This window comes from Perognathus longimembris, chromosome 5 (genome assembly GCF_023159225.1).
Source record: "Perognathus longimembris pacificus isolate PPM17 chromosome 5, ASM2315922v1, whole genome shotgun sequence".
In the NCBI taxonomy this organism is placed as follows: domain Eukaryota; kingdom Metazoa; phylum Chordata; class Mammalia; order Rodentia; family Heteromyidae; genus Perognathus; species Perognathus longimembris.
The window spans coordinates 7,014,096-7,035,337 of NC_063165.1; the positions used below are offsets into that span (position 1 = coordinate 7,014,096).

The following is a 21,242-nucleotide window of genomic DNA, read 5'->3' on the forward strand; positions in this document are numbered from 1 at the left end:
AAACTGTAATTTCATAGGGCCCATGCTATAAAGACCCTAATAAAAAAGGTAATTTATTCTTCTAATTATTTCCCCAAATACTCTGGGTTTCTAGGTGTCCACATATATCTGGTACAGTACTGGGAACTAAGCACAAAGAGAACATAATCTCCACCCAATGCCCAAAGTTTCTAGGTCTCAGGATTCTTTCTCAAGTAAGTCAACGAAGAGCAAGATGTGTAAGTTCCCATGCAGGAAGAAAATAATCATGTATCTGTCTTTCTGTACTAAGTTTTGTAGTTTAAAGATCCAGAATATATAATTAATCTACTCCCATCTGTCAATCTTAACTAGTAAAAATAATAATTTACTACCTAATATTGTTTAAATCAAACAGAAAAAGATAAAAAAATACCTTGTTGATTTCCTTATAGGCCCTGAAATGAGTTTCACGTACGACTTGGGGAACCAACCCTTCTGACCTTGAACTTCTCCAAACCACCACATGTCTTGCTGTTCCAGGACCGTGATGACATCGTTTTTGTTAAAATTTAAGTGGTTGTCTTTTTTGGCTCTCCAAGGATACAGGGCTTGTGCTTGTAGCCCTTCTACCTTTTCGCCCTGTGTGGAATAACATAAAGGACCTCTTGTTACATTTCAGTTCACCAAGTCAGGCGGACATAAACACAAGAAGCACATAAAGGATACAGGCACCGCATCCTGGATGCCACACCCCTCTGAGTAAGAGTTAATTTCCCCAAGTGGAAGGAAAAACCTGACAGCCCGTTCACGGAGCCATCGTCCTTGCTGGCTAGACCTCTCTACCACGGGCCAGGAAGTCACGTGTCTTCAGTCGACCTTGGTTGAGTGCCTTTTAGCCTTTTATATTTTGATTCTAGTTTCACTCGCAAGTTGCCCAGGGTATCTAACCGGATCCCAATTTCCAGTGGAGGATTAACACTAGAGAACATATTTTTAGGAGATTTCATGAGAAAATAACGATTGTTTTAGTTTGGGTAGTCTTAGGGAAATTTGCTACGCACTGCATTGTGCTTGTTTTACTTCCTTTCCAAAAAAAAAAAAAAAGCCAATATTTCATAAACTCATTGCACTGACAGCATACACACATCGCAATTACCACTTATTGTGTATGTGTGTCTACATGCAAGGAACTAGGGAGTTACAAAGAATGAAATGCCATCTCTGCCTCCCACAGATAACTTAGGAGAAAGCACTTTATTGACCGGAAAACACTATAAAAATGGACAGTACAATGGGATTAGCAAGGAACTCACAGTTACGAGGGAAGAAAGAAGTAAAGACAACTGAATATACCACCTGGCAGAATGAAATAAGCTACACAGAAGTTACTATTCCCTACGGGAACAGAGAGGAAAAAGGGCTGAGTTCTGCACGAGGGGATCGGGGTTGATTTGGGTCTTGAAGGATGAGGAGGGCGTTTGGATCTAGAATTCTGAGGGAAGGGCACTCCGGGCCGAAGGCACAGCACAGGCAAAGGCCTTGAGGTGGCGCGTGGCGTGGACTGCCAAGGAGCCGGGAAGAGAAGCACAATCCAAGGCTGCGTGCAGCCTCGGCGCGTGGAGAGGGGTGGGAGATGAGGCTGGAAAGGCAGGGTGAGGCCCTTAGTTATCTTTAAAAAAAACACACACACAACTGTATCATGAAACATTTACGAGCAAACGAGTCAATCTCCAATCATCCAAATAAACAGACAGGAATAACAGATAACGTGCAAAGAGAGCTGTTCTAGAACCAGTTTGGAGTTGTCCTTACAAATTCTTTTTATTTCTGCATTGAGAAAGATAGGATTGTGATAAACGGGGAATTTATAACAGGTCAAAGAAGCTCAGTATCTATGTGGATGACCCCTAAATTGTACTACACTTCACGGGTTGTCCCCCATTTCCTTCCCTTTCAGGCTGCAGAACTGAGGAAGTCTCTCTAGACTCCAAGTCCTCCAGGGGCACGCACCCCCATTTGCCTCTTCTCATTCACCACCCTCTGCCCTGTCTAATCCTCTCTCCATTGCTTCGTGGCTTTCTCTACCAGGATGGACCCCAGGACCAGTCATTCCTACCGTGTCAGAGCGTTTCAGGATGGCTCTCAAGGACCTGCGCTGCGGCTGTTTTCTGAACCCTCTCACGTGGATGGGCCAAGGAACCACATTTTGAGTCCCAACTCCGATGACCACTTACTAATGCAGATAGCTTGGTAATTGTGACACCTAAGTAGCCTAAGTCTTCACACGCTCCCTGGCTGCTCTTACCTGGCCCAGCACAGGAGACGGGGAGGAGCCAGTTGCTGTGGCTGGGGTAAAGGCTGATCTCTGCCTCAACTGGCCGGCACTGGGTATGGTGAGAGAAGGCTGGGCCGCCCAGGCATCCCAGTTATCTGTCTCTGGTTTCTCACTTGTGCTGGTGGGCCACCTGGAAGGAAAAGCATCCTCATAAATAGAAAGCACTTTGGAATGCTGCACAACCTCCCCTCCACGCCACGTACAGAATCCTACGGGCCCAGTAAATTCACGTAGCCTTCCACAGTTAAAGGACAAGGAGGACCGGGAAAAGTGCCGGGCTTGAGTGTGAGCTTCACACACTAGCAATTGCTCTCCGGCAAGTCACACTTTCTCTGAATCTCGATTTCCTCACTGAACAATACCCTGCCACCCTAGGTTAGTTGTGAGAGTCACCGGAAATGCAAGACAGGAAACACTCTGAAATGCTAGAGTACGAGAGAAGCATCTCACAGGAGGATTATTACCACTTCCAGAAACCACAGCTAAATGAGAACAAAAGAAATGCCGCGGGTGCAAAGCCGGCAGCGTTGGAGCCGGGGCTGCTCTGTGAGGCTTCCCCCACGCATGCGCTCGGTCGCGGGCCCCCCACCAAGGCGGCTGCTAGGGCTTCCTCAGAGCGGCCAGTTATCCGGATCTTGGGGACAATTCTAGTTTGGGGATTTCTTAATTTTGGATAAAATACATTTGTTTAAATACAGGTTGAAATACAACTTAGTATGACGTCTTTATAAACATGTAAGCAAAATAAAAATGACGGCTTCATTAGATTGCACATCCCGATTTGAGGCTTGGAAAATAAGACGCTCATAACTACGGCAGAGACTTTCACAACACGTGTTTGCTGAGGAAGACAATTACACTGCTTTGATCTACAGCAAAAAAAAAAAAGAAATTCTGGAAAGCCTGGTATTCCGTCTTCCACTTCAGTTTAGAAAGTAAAGATCAGAAGAATACAGGGGAATCTGAACTTGGAAGTCATGTCAATGGAAGGCCTTTTTCTTTTGTTTACTAAAAGCGAAGATTATACCAGGAGGAGCTTCTCCAGCTCCTTCAATTGTCACATGAAAATGTAGGGCTGGCGTGGAGGTGCACACTTGCAACCCTAACAAGTCAGAAGATAGACAGACATCAGGATAGTTGTAGGACAGCCTGGAGAATTACGGTTCAAGGTTAGCCTTGGCAAAAAGTTAATGAGACTGCACCTTAACAAACCATCCTATCTACAAAGGAAACACAGAGATGAGGGTGTGGTCTGAGGCCAGCGGCAGGCAAAAAACCCACAAAAATACTTGAGACTTTTATGGGGGGAGGGAGGGGCGCGGCGGGGAGGTCAGCCCCTGCGGCTCAGGCCTATAATCCTAGCTACTCAGGAGGCCGAGATCTGAAGATCATAGTTTGAAGCCAGCCCAGGCAGGAAAGTCTATGAAATCTTCAATAAGCCACTCAAAAACCAGAAGTGGCGCTGTGGCTTAAAGTGGTAGAGCACTAGCCTTGAGCAAAAGAGCTCAGGGACAGTGACCAGGCCATGAGTTCAAGCCCTCCAAGGACACCCAAAACTAAACAAAATGTTATGTATGTATAAAAAGCTTGCTCAGTGAGTGTGTGTGTGTGTGTGTGTGTGTGTGTGTGTGTGTGTGTGTGCGCGCTTGTCCTGGGGCTTGAACTTAAGATAGTTTTGGCCAACTGCATGTACAGGTCATGGAGTGGACAGTTTTTCTCTATCACCTCAAACCTCTGCTTACATGCTTTTTGCTCAATGACATTTCCTGATGACTAAAAGGCACAGAGCTGTAGCAATCAAGGGCACATATCTTTCCACTTCATTGTACATTTTGTGTGTGTGTACGCATGTGTGTGTGCCAGTCCTGGTGCCTGGGCATTGTCTCTGAGCTTCTTTTGCTCAAGGCTAGTTCTCTACCACTTGAGCCACAGCCCGACTTCTGGCCTTTTTGATAATTTATTGGAGTTAAGAGTCTCGCAGACTTTCCAGGCTTTGAATTTCAATCTTCAGCTCTCAGCCTCTTGAGTAGCTAGGATTATAGGTGTGAGCCACGGATGCACAACTCCACTGTACATTTATTTTGTACAAGGCAAATGAAAGCAGAAACTTTAGCAAAAACAGCTTCCTATCTTTCTCTAAACCATACAACTTAATGCGATTTTTATTTCTACCCAGCAAAAAAAGTGCTATTTGCCTACATGCAGGAAATGACTGCTGACCGACATGGATGTCAACAGATTATTAGGAAACTGCACTTCTCCATTTCTCCACCGAGAATGAATAATACAGATAAATTACGGAACAAAACATCACTTGACCCTATACCAAGGCAATTCACTACCAGGCACTGATACCAAATCCAGTGCTGCAGATATAATCACCAATTCCATGATGAAGGAAGGGGTCACGACAGTAAGCCGTTGCCCTGACCAAACGGGGCAACTGAAGATAATGAAAACCCTGAGAGGAAGAAAGGACGTCAGCTCTGGATTTCAAAGTCTGTCCTAAGGAGCAGGCGTGCACGTACGTGGAGCTGAAGTCCGCCCAGTTGTTGGGGGTTGTGGTGGGCTCAGAAGAGGTCACTGGCAAAGGAGCGGGGGTCTCACGCAGAGCCAGTTTGGGGGCAGGGGTGGATGTCAGATCAGTCACTGGTTTGGCTGGAGTGGGAACCTCATTTTCTGGAATCTTCTCTGCATAGTTTGCAGGGAACCATCCCGTCTTCCCCTTCAGTTCTCCTCCAAGCCACCCCGGTTCTCCAGTTTGGCTTTCATCCACCTGCGGGAAGGCACACGTTTAATTCCGGTGGGATTAATTCAGGCCCTGAACACACCAACACCCTCCACTGCCACCTCACCACCATCACCAAGCTCAAAGCCTCTGCCCCTGGCACTTCACACACCTATCTCTTCACTTCAGTCTATGTGTCTGGAAAGAAATGGCTATCAACTTTCACTCTTGGAAAAATGGGAACGTCTAGGATTCAACTTCTTCCTCTGTTCTTTTCGTCCAGCCCTTCCCCTCTTGTCAATAATGGCAGCCGGGATGAAGTGTCTCAAGTCCTCAGGCACATGGTTGAAAGTGTCAGCAATTTGAGTAGGAAAGCAACCTGAGCAGCCTCATCATTCAGGAAGTCATACAGTTATTGACACTAATTTGACTCGAGTTTATTATTTTAAAAAAGCAGAGGGTGCAATCAATGTAAATTTAGTACTCTACAATTATAATGAACTAGTATTTATCCCGCACAGGGACACGGAGGACAAAACCAGGAAGCAAAGCTGACTGCTCCATTTAGCCATCTCAGAGCTCTACAGACACAAGACAAGAAAATGAATGATAGGCATTTTTTTTTTTTTACTGCCATGCCAATTTTACTAAGGCTAGAATTTTCTTCTACACAAACTTGACTGTAATATTCACAAATGTGTACATGAGAACACAGAATTTTCCTGCTTAAAACTCTAAGGGGCTACGCCCTACACCAAGTGCATTTAAAGTAATCCGCATTTACTCTCAATTCTGATTAAAAAAAAAAAACCAAGTGATTCTAGTTACCCTTATACTTTCCCTATTTTATGAGAACAACTCTGCAGGACAATCACATTCACTGTAAGAAAATTATTTTCATGACAAGTTGAATAAAGGTCTATTGGAGACTTTCTCATTTATTTCTATTCCTTTAGATGCTAAGGAGGGAAAAAAAATACTGAATATTCCATTGGATACAATGTTACTTTTTAGAAAGCACAGAAATGAGTGGGTAGAATGTAAGCAACAATAATTTGGGGGAAAATTACCAGTTGACAAATCCATTCAAGTAGTTTTTAAAAAAAGATAAAGCAAACGCTGTTCAACAAAGCTAGTATCTGTCTGTACTCAGTGTAGTGTAGAGTAAGTTATAGTGTGTAATATTTACTAGCTTATTTGAATAAACAAACGCTTGGAATAGGAGATGGAGGAAGTAAATTACAAAGCTTCCTATTCAATTCTACATGTATTTACAAAATATTACCAAGTAAACGTGGCTGGGAATATGACCTAGTGGCAAGAGTGCCTGTCTCGTATACATGAAGCCCTGGGTTCGATTCCTCAGCACCACATATATAGAGAAAATGGCCAGAAGTGGCGCTGTGGCTCAAGTGGCAGAATGCTAGCCTCAAGCAAAAAGAAGCCAGGAACAGTGCTCAGTGGTAGAGTACTAGCCTTGCACAAAAGGAGCTCAAGGGACCAGTGCCCATGCCCAGATTTCAAGTCCCAGGACTGGCAAAAAAAAAAAAAAAAAGCCTTTCCTTCCTGGCTTGTGTGCTGGTAGTATGCCACTCTGCAACTCTGCAGCTGCTGTGCACTGGAAACACAGCTGTTTCTAAGTGTGCCAGCCTCCCCCACCCCCAGCCCCCAGCTACTTCAATGGTCAAGTTCACTCTCTCTGTTCATGGACGAAAGGTAATCAGCTAGGAGCAAGTTAAGAGTTCGTGCCAGCTTCAAGGTTGCCAAGTGCAACAGGGTTCTACAGTTCTACTGCCTCAATTTAAATGTGTTATACAATTTGTAAAGTGAAGGATTTTGAGCAGTTTAATTTCTGGGTTTAACATAGTTTCTTTTCGAAGATGGAAAGAAGAATAAGACCTGTCAGTATAATAGCTGCATTTGATTTAACAGATTTTTAAATTATTACTGTTAAAAGTATTAAGTAGTTGTATGTACAAAGGGGTTGCAATTCCGTAAGTCAGGTTATGAGTACCATATTTCTGGGACAATGTGACCCCTCCCTTGTCACAATAGGTTTTTAAAGCCATCTCTCCAGTTACCCAGCTCGGACTCTGTGATGTGGCTGTCATCTGGGCGTCTACCTAACTGGCTTTGAGTGACCTCTGCTTGGTTCTCTGCATAAGACTTCTCTGCTCTGGGAGCCTGCCTGGACCCTGGTACCTCTGGGTTTGCCTTCCTGCCACAGTGATCTGTGGGGGCTCAAGTTGATGCCCGACTACTGCCTGTGGGAATGCCCAAAGGGCCGCCCAATTTAGATCTCCTAGTTATGTCCTGTGATACTGTTATTACCTTGAAATGCAGCATCTTAGCTGTTAACAAGATTTTTGGCAAGCTGGAATCTAAAGCCCAGAGGAAATGCCCTACCCAGTGGAAAGGTCTGGCTCCTACTCTAGTTAAGGGACCATGCCTTGCCTGCCCACAGCTACAACACAAGGCAAGCAGCACCACAGCACACACTCAGGGGAGGTTAGGAGGGGCCACTTCAGTTCTTAGCTCTGCAAACAAGGGCGTCTCCCATCCCTACGAGCAATCATGAAATCATACGCATGCCTTTTCACTTCCAACCAAGGAAATTCACTGCTCAACCACAGTCTCAATTAGTTTAATAAAGATATCTACTCATTTTAATGATTACATTTTCATTTCCAGGTTCAGAGGGTATTGTAAGGTCCACCCCCGGGAGGGCTCCATGCAGGTGCCCCCCATCTGTTTAAGTCTGTGCCCAGTCTCGGAGTTACCTAGGTAACCACCTTTTTCTATATAACCCAGCTCAACAGGAGTCTCCGCTCTCTTTTCTCTCTTTTCCCCTTCTACTTCCCCTCTGTCTCCCCATGCCTCCATCTTGTGTGGGCTGGCAGTTTGCTTGCCTCCCTTGGGAGGCGTGGTGAGACAGAGGGGAAGGAAGAAGGGAAAAAGAGAGCAAGAGAGAAAAGGAAAGAGTAGGAATTGTGTTGAGCTGGATTATACAGGGAAGGCGGGAGGTATGGCTAGGTGGATTGGATGTGACCTCAGAGAAGGGGGAGGTAACTGCCTCCAGGTGTGCCAGTTTCCAAGGTAACTCAGGTACTGGGCGCAGACTTAAACAGGTGGGGGGCATCTGCATGAAGCCCCCCCGGAGGCAACCTTACAGATAAAACATAATTCTAAACACCTAAATTAAATCACACATTTGGAAAAAGCACAAAAGTCAACATATGAAAACCACAAATATTTCTTCCTGTATCTGGAAAACTTCGCCCAAAATGCCAATCCAATTTTAGAAAAATGTAAGACTATGATCCACTAAGACATTAAGCACCTGAATTTGTTTGTAACATAGCAGGCTATAATATAAACTTTTGCATAAAGTATACTCATCTACGGGTAGCTGTAATAACAATTTCATTGTTAAAAGTTTAGGTCTTGGGGGCTGGGGATATGGCCTAGTGGCAAGAGCACTTGCCTTGTATACATGAAGCCCTCGGTTCGATTCCCCAGCACCACATATACAGAAAATGGCCAGAAGTGGCGCTGCGGCTCAAATGGCAGAGTGCTAGCCTTGAGCAAAAAGAAGCCAGGGACAGTGCTCAGGCCCTGAGTCCAAGCCCCAGGACTGGCAAAAAAAAGAAAAAGAAAAAAAAAGTTTAGGTCTTGGGGCTAGGCATGTGGCTCAGTGGTAGACCACTTGCCTTGCATGCATGTCGATTCCTCAGTACCACATACACAGAGATAGCTGGAAGTGGCCCTGTGGCTCAAGTGGTAGAACTTGAGCAAAAGGAGCTCAGGGACAGTGCCCAGGCCTCAGTTCAAGCCCCGGGACTGGCAAAAAAAAAAAAAAAAAAAGTTTAGGTCTTAATATAATTTCACTCATCTAGGCCTAGAGCTCCATCCTAAATTATTTAGGGTGTAATTCTAGTAGAACATTTTCAACATAAAGCACAGATTTGAAGTGAAGCATAGATCTTGGAACTGCTTCTGTTTCTGGGATTATGTTACAGAGCTAGTCTATAAAATGTTACTAATTAATTATACATTGCACATTCCAGATCATTGATGCAAGTCAAATATAAATTAGTAGCAACTCAGATTTAAGTTCATTTGTCTAAAGCCTGATATTATGCTTCTTTTCTATTGATTATATGCTCAATATTGCCATTTTCATTTTGTAGTACTGATAGGTATCCTCTTGTTACAAAACAGATGCTACATCTGGATTGAATACCTCTAGTTCATCAAGGCACTTCCTAATTATAAGGTGATTGTCTCAGGTATTTATAATCTGAACAGAATGCTGATTAACACAAGAGGGAAATAGAAATTCTTTTTTCCTTCACAGAGCATGACAAACCAGGACAGTAAACAGGTTGAAACTGTGCAGTGAATCAATCAGACCAGCAAGTGGATGGCGCTGAGGAGGTACAACACACGTCATGACTGCACCAGCTTTCAAGTACAAGACTCCTCGATGAAGATATTCTGTTCGGAAGCTCTTTTCCTCCGGCCTAATTACTGAAGTCTGCTGCGGTAGCACAAAAAGCAGCTTGCAAATACATGAACATGTCTGGGTTCTAATAAAGCTTTATTACAATGTAGGCAGTGGACCAAATCTAACCTATACCTGTAACTGGATGTCAATACTAGTTCCTCAAAATGGCAGGACAGTATGGCTAATTGTTACTAAACACGCTGAACTCCAATCTCAAATTTATGGAAGCCTAAGGAAAAGGTATTGACTATGTACGAAAAATTTTAAAAATAGAACTCAAAACAAAATGATTAGCTGACTAAGAATATTTTCTTTGCATATTAGGAAAAGGATAGTTTCTAAAAAATGATTAGGATTTTTAGTATGACAAGAAAAAGAGATGTGATCAGATCAGTGGTAGTGAAGCAGCTGGGTAAAAGGTAACCACACCTATGATTTCAACACTCAGTGTGCTGAGGCATCCTGAGGAAGTTCTAGGCTAGCCTGGGAGATAAAAAAATGAGATCTTGTCTCCAAAAAACACCAGGAGTAAGCAAAGTCTCCTCATGTCTTATGCTCTTCTAATACATTACAGATGTCAAATTTGATTTATTCATCCTCCACATCATGGGAACCCCTCCCCCCCCCCCAACAGAAGAAAGGTCACTGGTTTTGAAAGCAACTAAGCTTTAGGAGTTAGGGCAAAAGTCAACTGAGAAGCCTCCAGTCAGAAGTCCTCTTTGGACACATACGTTCACACTGGCTCCTTTCCTCTTTTAAACTGTTAGAAGAGTTAATACACATTCATTCATTGAGTACTTCACCATATTTGATTTTTCTAAGAAGGATTTTAGATATACAAATGGCAGATATCATCTTATCTTTGTATCGCCAACAATATTTAGCACTTAAGATCCACATCAAATGTTTGTTAACTGCAAAAAATATATTTTTTGAGGAAGCTGCACCAATACTGAAGTTTTCTAAAGCAAGATATTTTTGATGTTCCCCCAGACAACCAACACAAATAGAAAAAAATAGATTTCTAAAATCTAACATGTAGAGTAAGGCTATTTTTCAAAGAAGTTGATAAATCTGAGAATCCAATTATTGTATCATGAAAGTAAAATGATCCCTGGATTGTTCAACTGTGCAAGACTGACAGTAATTTTCTACCTTTTTCTTTTGTATGTGTGTGTTAGGGGGTAGGTCCTGGGGTTTTAACTCAGGGCCTGGGCGCTGTCTCTGAAGTTTTTTGTACTAGGCTAGAGTTCTACCACTTGAATCATAGCTCCACTTCTGAAGAACATCACTTCTTCTAAGTTATGCCCAGTAGTACATTCCATATTTTATTACATTTTTTGGGACATCTAAATAAATACTACTCTTATCCTAGGTATGACATTCTTTTTTCTAGAAATTATTTAAGATTAGTCTTGGCAGCAAAAAAAAAAAAAAAAAAAAAAGAAAGAAAGAAAGAAAAAATTTATCCTTGAAATTGCACAGTTTGATGTATAAAATTTTAAGGCTGTTAATTGTGAATACATAAACACACAGACATATAATTTTATTTTCAGTTAAAATGCAATTATACTGAACATACTGCTTTTTTAAACTAGACAATCTAACTGCATATGAAGTCTATGTAATTTTAAAAACATCTTCCTTATACTGCTTTGCTGTGTCCTCTCACTGATGAATATTGGCTGTTTCCTTTTGGCTCTGTAAATTTGTATTTAACTTTTGCCTTTAGCAATTATGATGCAGAACATCAAAGTATACACATATTTGTGTATGTGTCGCAAAATAGCCTAAAGGAGAGAGAAAAACAGAATTTCTGGGTCAATCAGAATAAGGATTTTAAATCTCAATAGGTATTATCAAATTGCTTTTTGAATGGCCCAAGGATGAGGCGTGACCACTTCAAACTGCTTATAATTGCTGTTGATGTAATTATGTCCACATTCAGACATTCTTGACAAAGCTAGATACTACCAAACTTTTTACATTTTCTCACTTGAGAGAAGCTATCTTTTTTTTTTTTTGAGAGAAGCTATCTTGTTTTCTTCAACCTGTATCTTCCAGATTATACAGGAAGCTAAGTGTGTAATCTAAATCACTTTCTTTTTTTTCAGCTGTCAATGACCCTTGCTATTCTCTGCTGACTTGCCTATTACAAGTCTCTTTCGTAGAGTTAATACCTGGTACGAATAGTAACCCTTAATCTTTTATATATTCCATAACAGAAACTTTACAGCTATATATTTGGTGTCTTCTGGTTTTTAAAGCTTAGAAAGGCACTTCTTACAATACATTATTCCAACATTCTTCTTAAAAAATAAAGTTTCAGAATGTAATTTAAATTTAATCTACTGGAACTTTTTTGTCTGTGGACTGAGATAGAGACCTGCCAAATACAGAGCCTTCAAGTTAGTCTTCTATTTAATCCACCAAATATAAACCCAGTATGCAAACTCAAACGATTTACACCTTTCTTGTAAGTACAATCCACTATACAAATTCAAAACACATTACTGCCACAACAACACCCAAAGATAAGTGCATTTACACAGAATTAAAGTAACTGAAAAGAACAAGACATGGAATAAGATGCAGACTTCCTGACAGTTACAGGCGGACTTACCCATTCCCCTTTAACCTCCACCAGGAAAGCAAAGGTTTAAAAGCAAGGCAAAATAGATGTTTAATGAAATGTATTCTTATAGCACATCTAAAGTCTACTCATCTAACCAGCCTTTGTGGAAAAGGATTCCATATCCAATAATAAGACAAGGGAAATAGAAAGAGAAATACTTTCTATCAAATCCAGATTACCACGTCCACATCCTAAGTGTGAAAAGCATGGTTGTCTCAGTTCTTTTAAAATCAGACTCATTTCTATTTTTCAGAAAACCAAAGGGGGAGGGAGGAGAATGAAATGTGATTACGTCTAAGACTAATTCTTAAGTCAATAACTAGATCAAAAAACTATTTTCTTTAAGATAATGATTTAGGCCAAGAACATTGCTTCATTTTCTTTCTTAAACTAGATCTTATAGTTTCAGTTGCAATCATAGGAATATATTAAATTATTATTAGAAGAAAAAAACATGAGCTAAAACAAAGCAAAATCCTCAACTTCTGTTAATTTTCTGAATAGTAAAGAAGAGCCACTTCATTTTAAATCACTGATTTTTACATACTTCAAAGCACATACAAATAAAAGAGAAAAAAAGATGCTTTGACTCAATAATACAAAAATGACCATTGGCGATTACAAATGATGGGGTATTTTGCATTTCAAGCTCATTTTTTAATGATCACTCATAGCATACAAATAGTCCTCTAAATTCAGAAACTACCATATATTTATAGGCTTAAGACTGTATGAGAACATATTGCATTTTAAACTGATGTTAGGATGCATTCTTAAAAAATACCACCTTTTATTCTAATAATTTTTTTTAAAAAAGGAAGATTGAGTTTAAGCTTCAACAACTTTAACCCTGAATTACTGGATTTCACGTTCTCTGACAATTTCACAAATGTTCAACAAAGAACAAAAGAGGATAGGCACTGCTTATCAACTTAAACTCTCAGAGGGGTTATTCTTACCATGACTATATCTCCGGGCTGGATGGTAATTTCATCATGACTTCTGGATTCAAAAGGGTATAATGCTCGGTAATAGACCACTTTTACATTCTCCTGTGCAGAAATCGTAAGTGGGCCTTTTTCTGTTGACAAAACAAAACAAAACAAAAAAAAGGAATAAAGTTGCAAAAAAAAAAAAAAAAAAAGAAAATTACATGAAACACCAAAGTATGAAAACAAGCTAAATAACTGACATCTCATCTAAGGTTGCCTTAAATAAACTTCTGAACTATTTCTACCTATTCAAGAATTTTTCTTTTCTTTTGTTTTGTAGTGCTGGGGACTAAACCCAGCGTCTTGGGCATGCTAGGCAAGTGCTCTACTACTGAACTAAACCCCCCAGCTTCACTCAAGGAATGTCCAGAACACTACTGAATGCCAAAGGAGAGCTGAATCTTGCCTTAGCAACTCAAACCTATGTATAGCCTCTCTCTAAATGAAGGCCATTCTACTGCTGAGTACGGTAGACAAGATGGCCTAAAAGCCTTTCTCTCTGTCTTGGCCTGGACTCTAGCAATGTACTTCTGTAAAGCATAAACATTCCCTGCTTCCCACCCAGCGTGTTGTTTAGACATGACCTCAGATCTGAATCCGACAGGGAGGAGGCAGAGAAGCCCAACTCTTTGCACTAACAGACTTGGCAACGTTGGTGTTTTAGACACCTATCATGGCCATATTTTATGTCACCTCTAATGCTAGTTAATGATCCTGAATGAATGTAGAAGGGGAAGAATGGGCCTAGGGACCTGGACCCCAGTTGAAAATAAAATTTTAAATGAAATTTTAAATATACATGTAAGCAGAGAATATTTGGATTATGGTTTTGTTTTATTTTATTTTTTGCCAGTCCTGGAGCTTGGACTCAGGACCTGAACACTGTCCCTGGCTTCCTTTTTGCTCAGGGCTAGCACTCTACCACTTGGGCCACAGCATCAATTCCAGCCTTTTCTGTTTATGTGGTGCTGAGGAATCGAACCCAGGGCTTCATGCATGCAAGGCGAGCACTCTACCGCTAAGCCATATTCCCAGCCTCATGGATTATGGTTAAAAAATTACCAATTACAGCCTCCTGAGTCTTTCCACCCAAGAGCTACAAATATTTTGATGCGTACTTATCTAAAAGGCAATGAAGGGAAAGTATTCTCTCCCTGTGGTCTTAAGCTATATGGAATGCAACATTTCCCACTGACTGAAGAGAGAAAAAAAAATCCTCATTTTATACTAAGACAAACAAAACTAACTTAAACTAGTTGTGTAAGTCAAAGTGACGGTTAATTTTTCCCCCACATCATTAAAAAAGTGAACCTCTCCTCCTCTGTCAAGCCCCTCCCACTACACTGATTTGATGGTCTGTCAGTCCTTCTCTGGGGCTGTAAGTACCTGAGACAGGGATGGTATCCAGCCCAATTCTAAATTGCTCTCATCCCTGGCCCCTGTGTGGACAGTGACTCAAAATGCTTCTTTTCTTTCTGTACACTATGGTGGTAAAAATGTATACTGATAATCAAATGAATCAATATAATTTACTAAAAGAAAAGGCAATGGCTTTTTTTTTTTAGTTCTTTTTTTTCTCTTATTTTATTTTCTTTTTTTTTTCTTTCTTTTTTTTTTTTGGCCTGTCCTCGGCCTTGGACTCAGGGCCTGAGCACTGTCCCTGGCTTCTTCCCGCTCAAGGCTAGCACTCTGCCACTTGAGCCACAGCGCCGCTTCTGGCCGTTTTCTGTATATGTGGTGCTGGGGAATCGAACCTAGGGCCTCGTGTATCAGAGGCAGGCACTCTTGCCACTAGGCTATATCCCCAGCCCTCTTATTTTATTTTTTTAATAATTACTTATTTATTGTCAAAGTGATGTATAGGGGGGGGGTGCAGTTTGATTTGGTTCAACCAAAAACCTAAACTGAGGGGCAAAAGAAAAAAGGATGTTAAATAAATTCTATAGGAAAGCAATTGGGAGAATCCAAAACAAAATTTGCAAAAACAAGACAACAAAAAACCAAATTAGAAAGAATTTTAAAACTCTTAAAAAGATTTTTAAGATCAACTGATTTTTAAGATTGGCCTCACTATGATCTTCTTTTTTTTAGTTCTTTGCAAAGTATTATACAACCACATAAGGATTGTGAAAATACTGCTATCTGGCAGCCCTAATTCTGTAAGGGATTAGCTTGTTCTAGCTATTTCTTTTCTCTTCTTTTTTGGGTACTAATCCTGGGAGTTGAGTTCAAGGCCTAGGTACTTGTCCCTAGCTTTTTTGCTCAAGACTAACACTCTAGCACTTGAGTCACAAAAAAGTCACTCTAGTTTTTTGTCTTCTGAAGACAAGAATCTCAGGGACTTTCTTGCCAAGGCTGACTTCAAACTATAATCCTCAGATCTCAGCTTCCTGAGTAGCTAGGATTATAGGTGTGAGCCACTGGTGCTTAGAGCTCTAGCAACTTCAATTAAATCCATTTCTTAGGAATTTTTTTTTTTAACAGAAGCAAATAATGGTAAAAGGTCCCAAAACAGAGTTGCCCTTTTCAAAAGGTAGGAAACAGTTTTGACCAATACAGACTGAAGACTGCAACACAATTCAAATTCTGGTAGAAAGTAACAGACTGGAAAGTAGCCAGTGTCTTCTGCAAGATGCGTCAAATCTACCGTTTGCCATACAGGTGCATGAATGGGGCTTGGTAATGGAACTCAGGCCACTTGGGTAAAGTCAGAAGAGGACGCCTGTTGGGTGGTAGCCATTTAAACACACTTGTAAAAATCCCAGGGAATAAAGTGATGTATTTTCCAAAGCGAGAGAAGATGATCCAAGACAGAGCTGGATTAGACATAGATATTTCTTAAGAGGTTCTGGAAGAGAGTTGTTTTTTTTTTCAGTGCTAGGGATGGAACCCATGGCCTCATATACAGTAAGCAAGCCCTATCCTGAGCTATAGCCCAGTCCCTGAAATCACTTTTGACTTCTAATACCTGCGGTGGACCATGGAGCTTGGAAAGCTGGCTTGGCTGGTTCTTGGTGTGGATGGAAAAGCCGACTCATCTTGTCTTGTGCTTCCTGTTTTCCTCTCTCCTCGCTGTCCTTCTTTTTGATAGTGTCTTCCCTTTTTAGCTTGTCCTCCTCGTGGTGTTTTCTTGGCCGCTGATGCTCATCCTCTTGCTGCACATGTTCCAGCCATTGTTTGTCCCTTTCCTGAGCTCGTCTGCCAATAAAGATGCTTGATTACAGTGAGGAATCAACGCCAATTTAACATTAGTGCTGTCTCTTTCCATTGAAAAGCTCCATCTAGCCAATGGGCTACTAACCAGCAAGGGGATATTGTTCTTCAGCTAGAGCAATGCAATCAATGAAACAAAGGCTTTCAGGACTCCAATTCTGAGACGAAATCACATGATTTAGAAAAACACAGAAAATTTATGATGTATTTCATAAAGTGGCTCTAAGAGTAAGAAAACAAAGACATCTCAATGTTGAAACTAGTATTAAACTACAAAACCAAAAACAAACAAAAACCACAGAACACAGAAGAACACAACTTAGGATGATGCAGAACACCCAACATGCTGTAAATGAAATGCTGCACAAATGATCAATCATATCATTATGTCTCCCTGTGGGCATACATGATGCTCCAAAACCAAAGGTGAAAGCAAGAAATAACTTTATTGATTACTGTCTGCTGTTTGATCCTCAGATCACATCTTCTTGAGTAGCTAGGATGAGAGGCATGAGCCCTCAGCACCTGCTCCATAATACTTCTTATAATCATCTTTAAATGAAATCAATGCTCAGAAGCTACATTAAAAACAATTCACTCTCAATTCCTTTAATCTTGACACCAGGTAGGCAGGATTTGTTATTAGGCCCATTTTACAGGTGAGGAGGCCAAGACAGAGATAGTAAATGTCTGGTCTGTTTCATAGAGTTAGCTAATCCAAGTATCCCGGTTCCAGAGTCTCTCCTCTGAACCACTGTCCTGTGATATAAGCAATGTATAAAGTCATTAGATAGAATTAGGAAATTGCCACAGAACACAATGTAAGGTAATTGTACTTTTCTTCTCCATTGTCAAAAAATTGCGTTTCAACACTATAAATGTGAAAATCCAGTACCGAGCTCTTTTTAACTTAAACCTTAATAATAACTTTACTTATAATTTAAATTTTTTTCTGCCAAGTGTCAGAATGAATGACTTGACTCAAGTACCTTTCTTCCCCTTTTCAGTCTAATTTCAATAGCCATTGAAATTAGCCATTTTTTTTCATTTATAAAACATCTTTAGGCCATTTGGCCGTTTTTCTTTCTGAGAATCTAAAATTAACTGAAGTTTAAGAAGCAAATGTCCATTAACAAAATTAGATACACAAAAAGGTAACAAGCAAATTTCTATAGTTTACTATAGAAGGTTACAAGGAAAATAAACCACAAATCTAAGTATCTAAACAAAAGGAGACACAAACATGTTTATATCCTAAGCAATGATGGCAAGTCACCTCCTTTGGAACTCAAGTTTAATTTGCAGTTACAATGAAGAATGGAGAAAGAGGCACACAATTCTGGTCATGCTGAAGAAGTCTTGTGTGGTTGGGATTTTCTTTTCAACCCAGGCACTTTGACCACCACTGTTATTAAAAGGCTGTGAACTGGAAACATTTTCTGGCCATGAGCATGCAAATGAGCCAACCAAGTGTCCTAATTTCCTTGTATAATTCCACTTATCTACACTGGAGAGTTCTGGGAACCAACCAAAACTTCAGAGGGTACTATGACATGCAAGGATTTATATACACATACACATAGAGATGCAAGACTTTCTGGTACAGTGAGTGCTTGGAAAGGCCAGGTGAAAAAGAGTACTCAGTTTCTTTCCCCAGGGCCCGCAGTCTGATGAAAAGACTTACCTTTGGGCTTCTTCTTTTTGCTTTTCTAATTCTATGACTTTTCGCTCCTGTTCTTTCTGTTTGAGTCGTTCAGCTTCTATGGACTTTTGCTTCTGGAGTTGCTGTTTACTATGTATTTCTCTCAGTTCCTATACATAATCAAGACAGTTCATGTAAGGACAACAGGGCCTGGGCGTAAACCTCATCAGCATGCAACTCTCACAGTGGGGAAGCCTAGTGACCTTGGAAGATGACATTTCAGAATAGAGAAAGGTTATACTGGAAGACTAGAGAAAGGGAGAGTTTAACTGACAGGGACTAATCTCCAAAGGCTGATCAAGATTACTTCCAGTGAGCCACCATATATTATACCATTTCCCACAATTTGTTTTTTCTTTTTTTTGTTTTCTTTTTTGCCAGTCCTAGGGCTTGAACTCAGGGCCTGAGCACTGTCCCTGGCATCTCTGTTCTCAAGGCTAGCACTCTGCCACTTGAGCCACAGTACCACAAAGGTAATACAAAAATAAAAACAACAAAACACAAATGCTACCCTGTTAATTAATAGAAGCCAATTAAACTGACAGGAAACAAAACCAAACAAAAACTGCAAAACCACAACTGTAGAGGGGGAACCGCTGATTCTATAGGAATCACATTCTCACTAAGAGACTCAGTCACCAAAACACTTTGTTTTTGCCAGTCCTGGGGCTTGGAACTCAGGGCCTGAGCACTGTCCCTGGCTTCTTTTTGCTCAAGGCTAGCACTCTGCCACTTGAGCCACAGCACCACTTCTGGCTTTTTCTATATATGTGGTGCTGAGGAATCAAACCCAGGGCTTCATGTTTGTGAGGCAAGCACTATTGCCACTAGGCCATATTTCCACCCCCCAAAACTCTTTTTACTCGGTCAAAGGTCGACCAGATGAGACTAAGTGAGAGATATTTCCAGCTGCCTGAAAATACCTTGGCTTGCCTAACTAGGGGTACCCCAAATGGGCAACAGCTCAGGGGTCTATGCAGCGAGGCTTAGGGACTAAAGCCTGCCTTGTTTTCTGTCACCACAGTAAGGTAGGTGGATCTCTTCTAGGTCTTAAATTCCTACCCATAGATTTATTCTTAAACAATAAAGATAGAAGGATTGTCTACAGCAGATTGTTGTAAAAAAAAAAAAAGTACTTATTTCTTGGGCCTTACATAGACTGATTCTTAAGACTGTTATGAGGATAAAGTTCACCACAGAAACAAATTTTTGTAAACTGTGAATCACTCTGAGGGGTTTCTAAGATGGAATAATAAGATATAGAAAAAAATTTAGAGATTAGAAGATGGAGAAAATAAGGTACTAGGTAGGGAGAGAAAGGAAGGGAAGGAGGGCAAAAGGGAGGGAGAATGGGAGGGAGGGAAGGACAGAGAAAGGAAGGGAGGCAGAGAGGGAGGGAGGGAAAAAAGGAAGGAGTTTTAGTGAGGAATCAGTAGATGTTACTGGGACTAGCCAGGCAAAACACAGCAGGAAGAGGCAACTTTGCAAAGAACTAATTGGTGTGCTATTCCTTATCACAACAGCCCTGGGAATAAGGCTTCAGAGCCAGGAAGAAGCTCTGGGAGAGGAACTTAGCTGAGGAGGGAGAAAAAGGAGCAAAGAATAGAGACTGGGAAGTCATGGGAAAGTCTTCCTCCTATGCTCTGAGAGGAAAACTCTGGTGAAAAAAAAAGAATTCTATTGTTCATGATCTTTTTCACTGCAATGGCGTGGGGTTGTAAAACTTAATTGTAATATGTTTTAAATTCAGCCTGTTGGTTTCCATAGCAATTTGGAATCAAGAATAAATAGTAATCTTTAATAACATGAATGAAAAAAATCTGGTTAATATTTCGATGTTGACTTTTCAAAGCCAGAACCCAATTTGTTGTTAAAAACCATTTGAACCACCTATGGTATATCACACCTGTAGTCTTGGCTACTCAAGAGGCTCAGTATTAAGCGAACCTGCACAAAACCCCATCTCAATCAATAAACAGTTGGGCACATGCCAGCTACTTGAGAAGCATAAACAGGAGGATGGCTGACCAGAACAGCCTGGGTTAAAAAGCAAAATCCTATTTGAAAAATAATGAAAAGCTGAAAGGGCTGAGAGGCATTGCTCAAGTCTGATATTCAGGTGCTTTATTATATATTTCATTTAATCTTCTTTTTGTCAGTCATGAGGCTTGAACTCAGGGCCTGAGGGCTGTCCTTGAGCTCTTTTGCTTAAGGCTAGAGCTCTACCACTTTGAGCCACAGTGCTACTTCCGGTTTTTGGGTGGTAAATTGGAGACAAGGGTCTTATAGGGACCTTTCTGCCTGGCCTGGCTTCAAACTCTGATCCTCGGATCTTAGCCTCCTGAGTAGCTAGGATTACAGGTGTGAGCCACTGGCACAAGGCTTATTATATATTTTACAAAGAAAAGTTATTTCAGCCAAGGCACTGAGTTCAAGCTCCCCCCTCCACCCCCCCTCAAAGTTCTCATTGCATCCAGGAAAACTGAATTTATAGCAGGATCAAACATAAAGCACTTATTAAATGGTATGGTGCAAGCCAGAATGGACACTGGTGGTGGTCATGATGCCCCCAATGTGCCCAACCAGAGGCAACAAATAATGTTCCAGTTTTTGCAAAGGCTTACACTGGACATTTTCTTTCCATACTGAGTTCTGGGTATAGATTAGTAGAACATTAATTAGCAGATACAATCAAGGCAAGCCAAAATAAAGTTGTCAGGAAGTACTATAAAATTAACAAGAAGTAGATTGTTTTTGTTGCCAGTCCTGGGGCTTGGGACTCAGGGCCTTAGCATTGTCCCTGGCTTCTTTTTGCTCAAGGCTAGCGTTCTACCTCTTGAGCCACAGCACCTCTTCTGGCTTTTTTTGCTTTCGTTTTGTTTATGTGGTGCTGAGGAATTGAACCCAGGGGCTTCATGCATGCTAGGCAAGCATTCTACCACTAAGCTATCTTCCCAGCCCTTAGATTTTTTTTTTAACTACAGGAAAAAACAACAACAACCATACTAATGAGATAGTTTTAAGGGAATTGTTAAATATACCAAATGAAAGGAGATAACCTTAAAAACTTTTTTTTTTTAGGACACCAGCTTTATGAGATAGGATGAACCAATCTTTGATCTAAATAAATTGTGGCTTCCAGTAACACAAGGAAATGGAGACTGCAAGA

At 40.9% G+C, this 21,242-nt stretch overlaps 1 protein-coding gene across 10 annotated transcripts in view; it reads right to left on the minus strand.

The window, feature by feature from the left end:
- The window catches only part of Itsn1 (intersectin 1), a 179,685-nt gene that overhangs the window by 54,731 nt on the left and 103,712 nt on the right, over positions 1–21,242 (minus strand). For 8 of the 10 annotated variants that reach the window (XR_007210960.1, XM_048346267.1, XM_048346265.1 and 5 more), the window contains 6 exons: positions 18,056–18,183; positions 16,127–16,356; positions 13,126–13,247; positions 4,825–5,072; positions 2,267–2,426; positions 395–600 (listed from right to left, as the gene is read on the minus strand). Coding sequence is in view for 9 of the 10 variants with exons in the window: in XM_048346267.1 (XP_048202224.1) it covers positions 395–600; positions 2,267–2,426; positions 4,825–5,072; positions 13,126–13,247; positions 16,127–16,356; positions 18,056–18,183 (1,094 nt within the window). In the remaining variant the exon portion in view is untranslated. Of the gene's footprint in view, positions 1–394; positions 601–843; positions 1,601–2,266; positions 2,427–4,824; positions 5,073–11,048; positions 11,322–13,125; positions 13,248–16,126; positions 16,357–18,055; positions 18,184–21,242 lie in introns of those variants that run through there. The other 2 variants (XM_048346273.1, XM_048346272.1) reach the window with 2 other exon arrangements.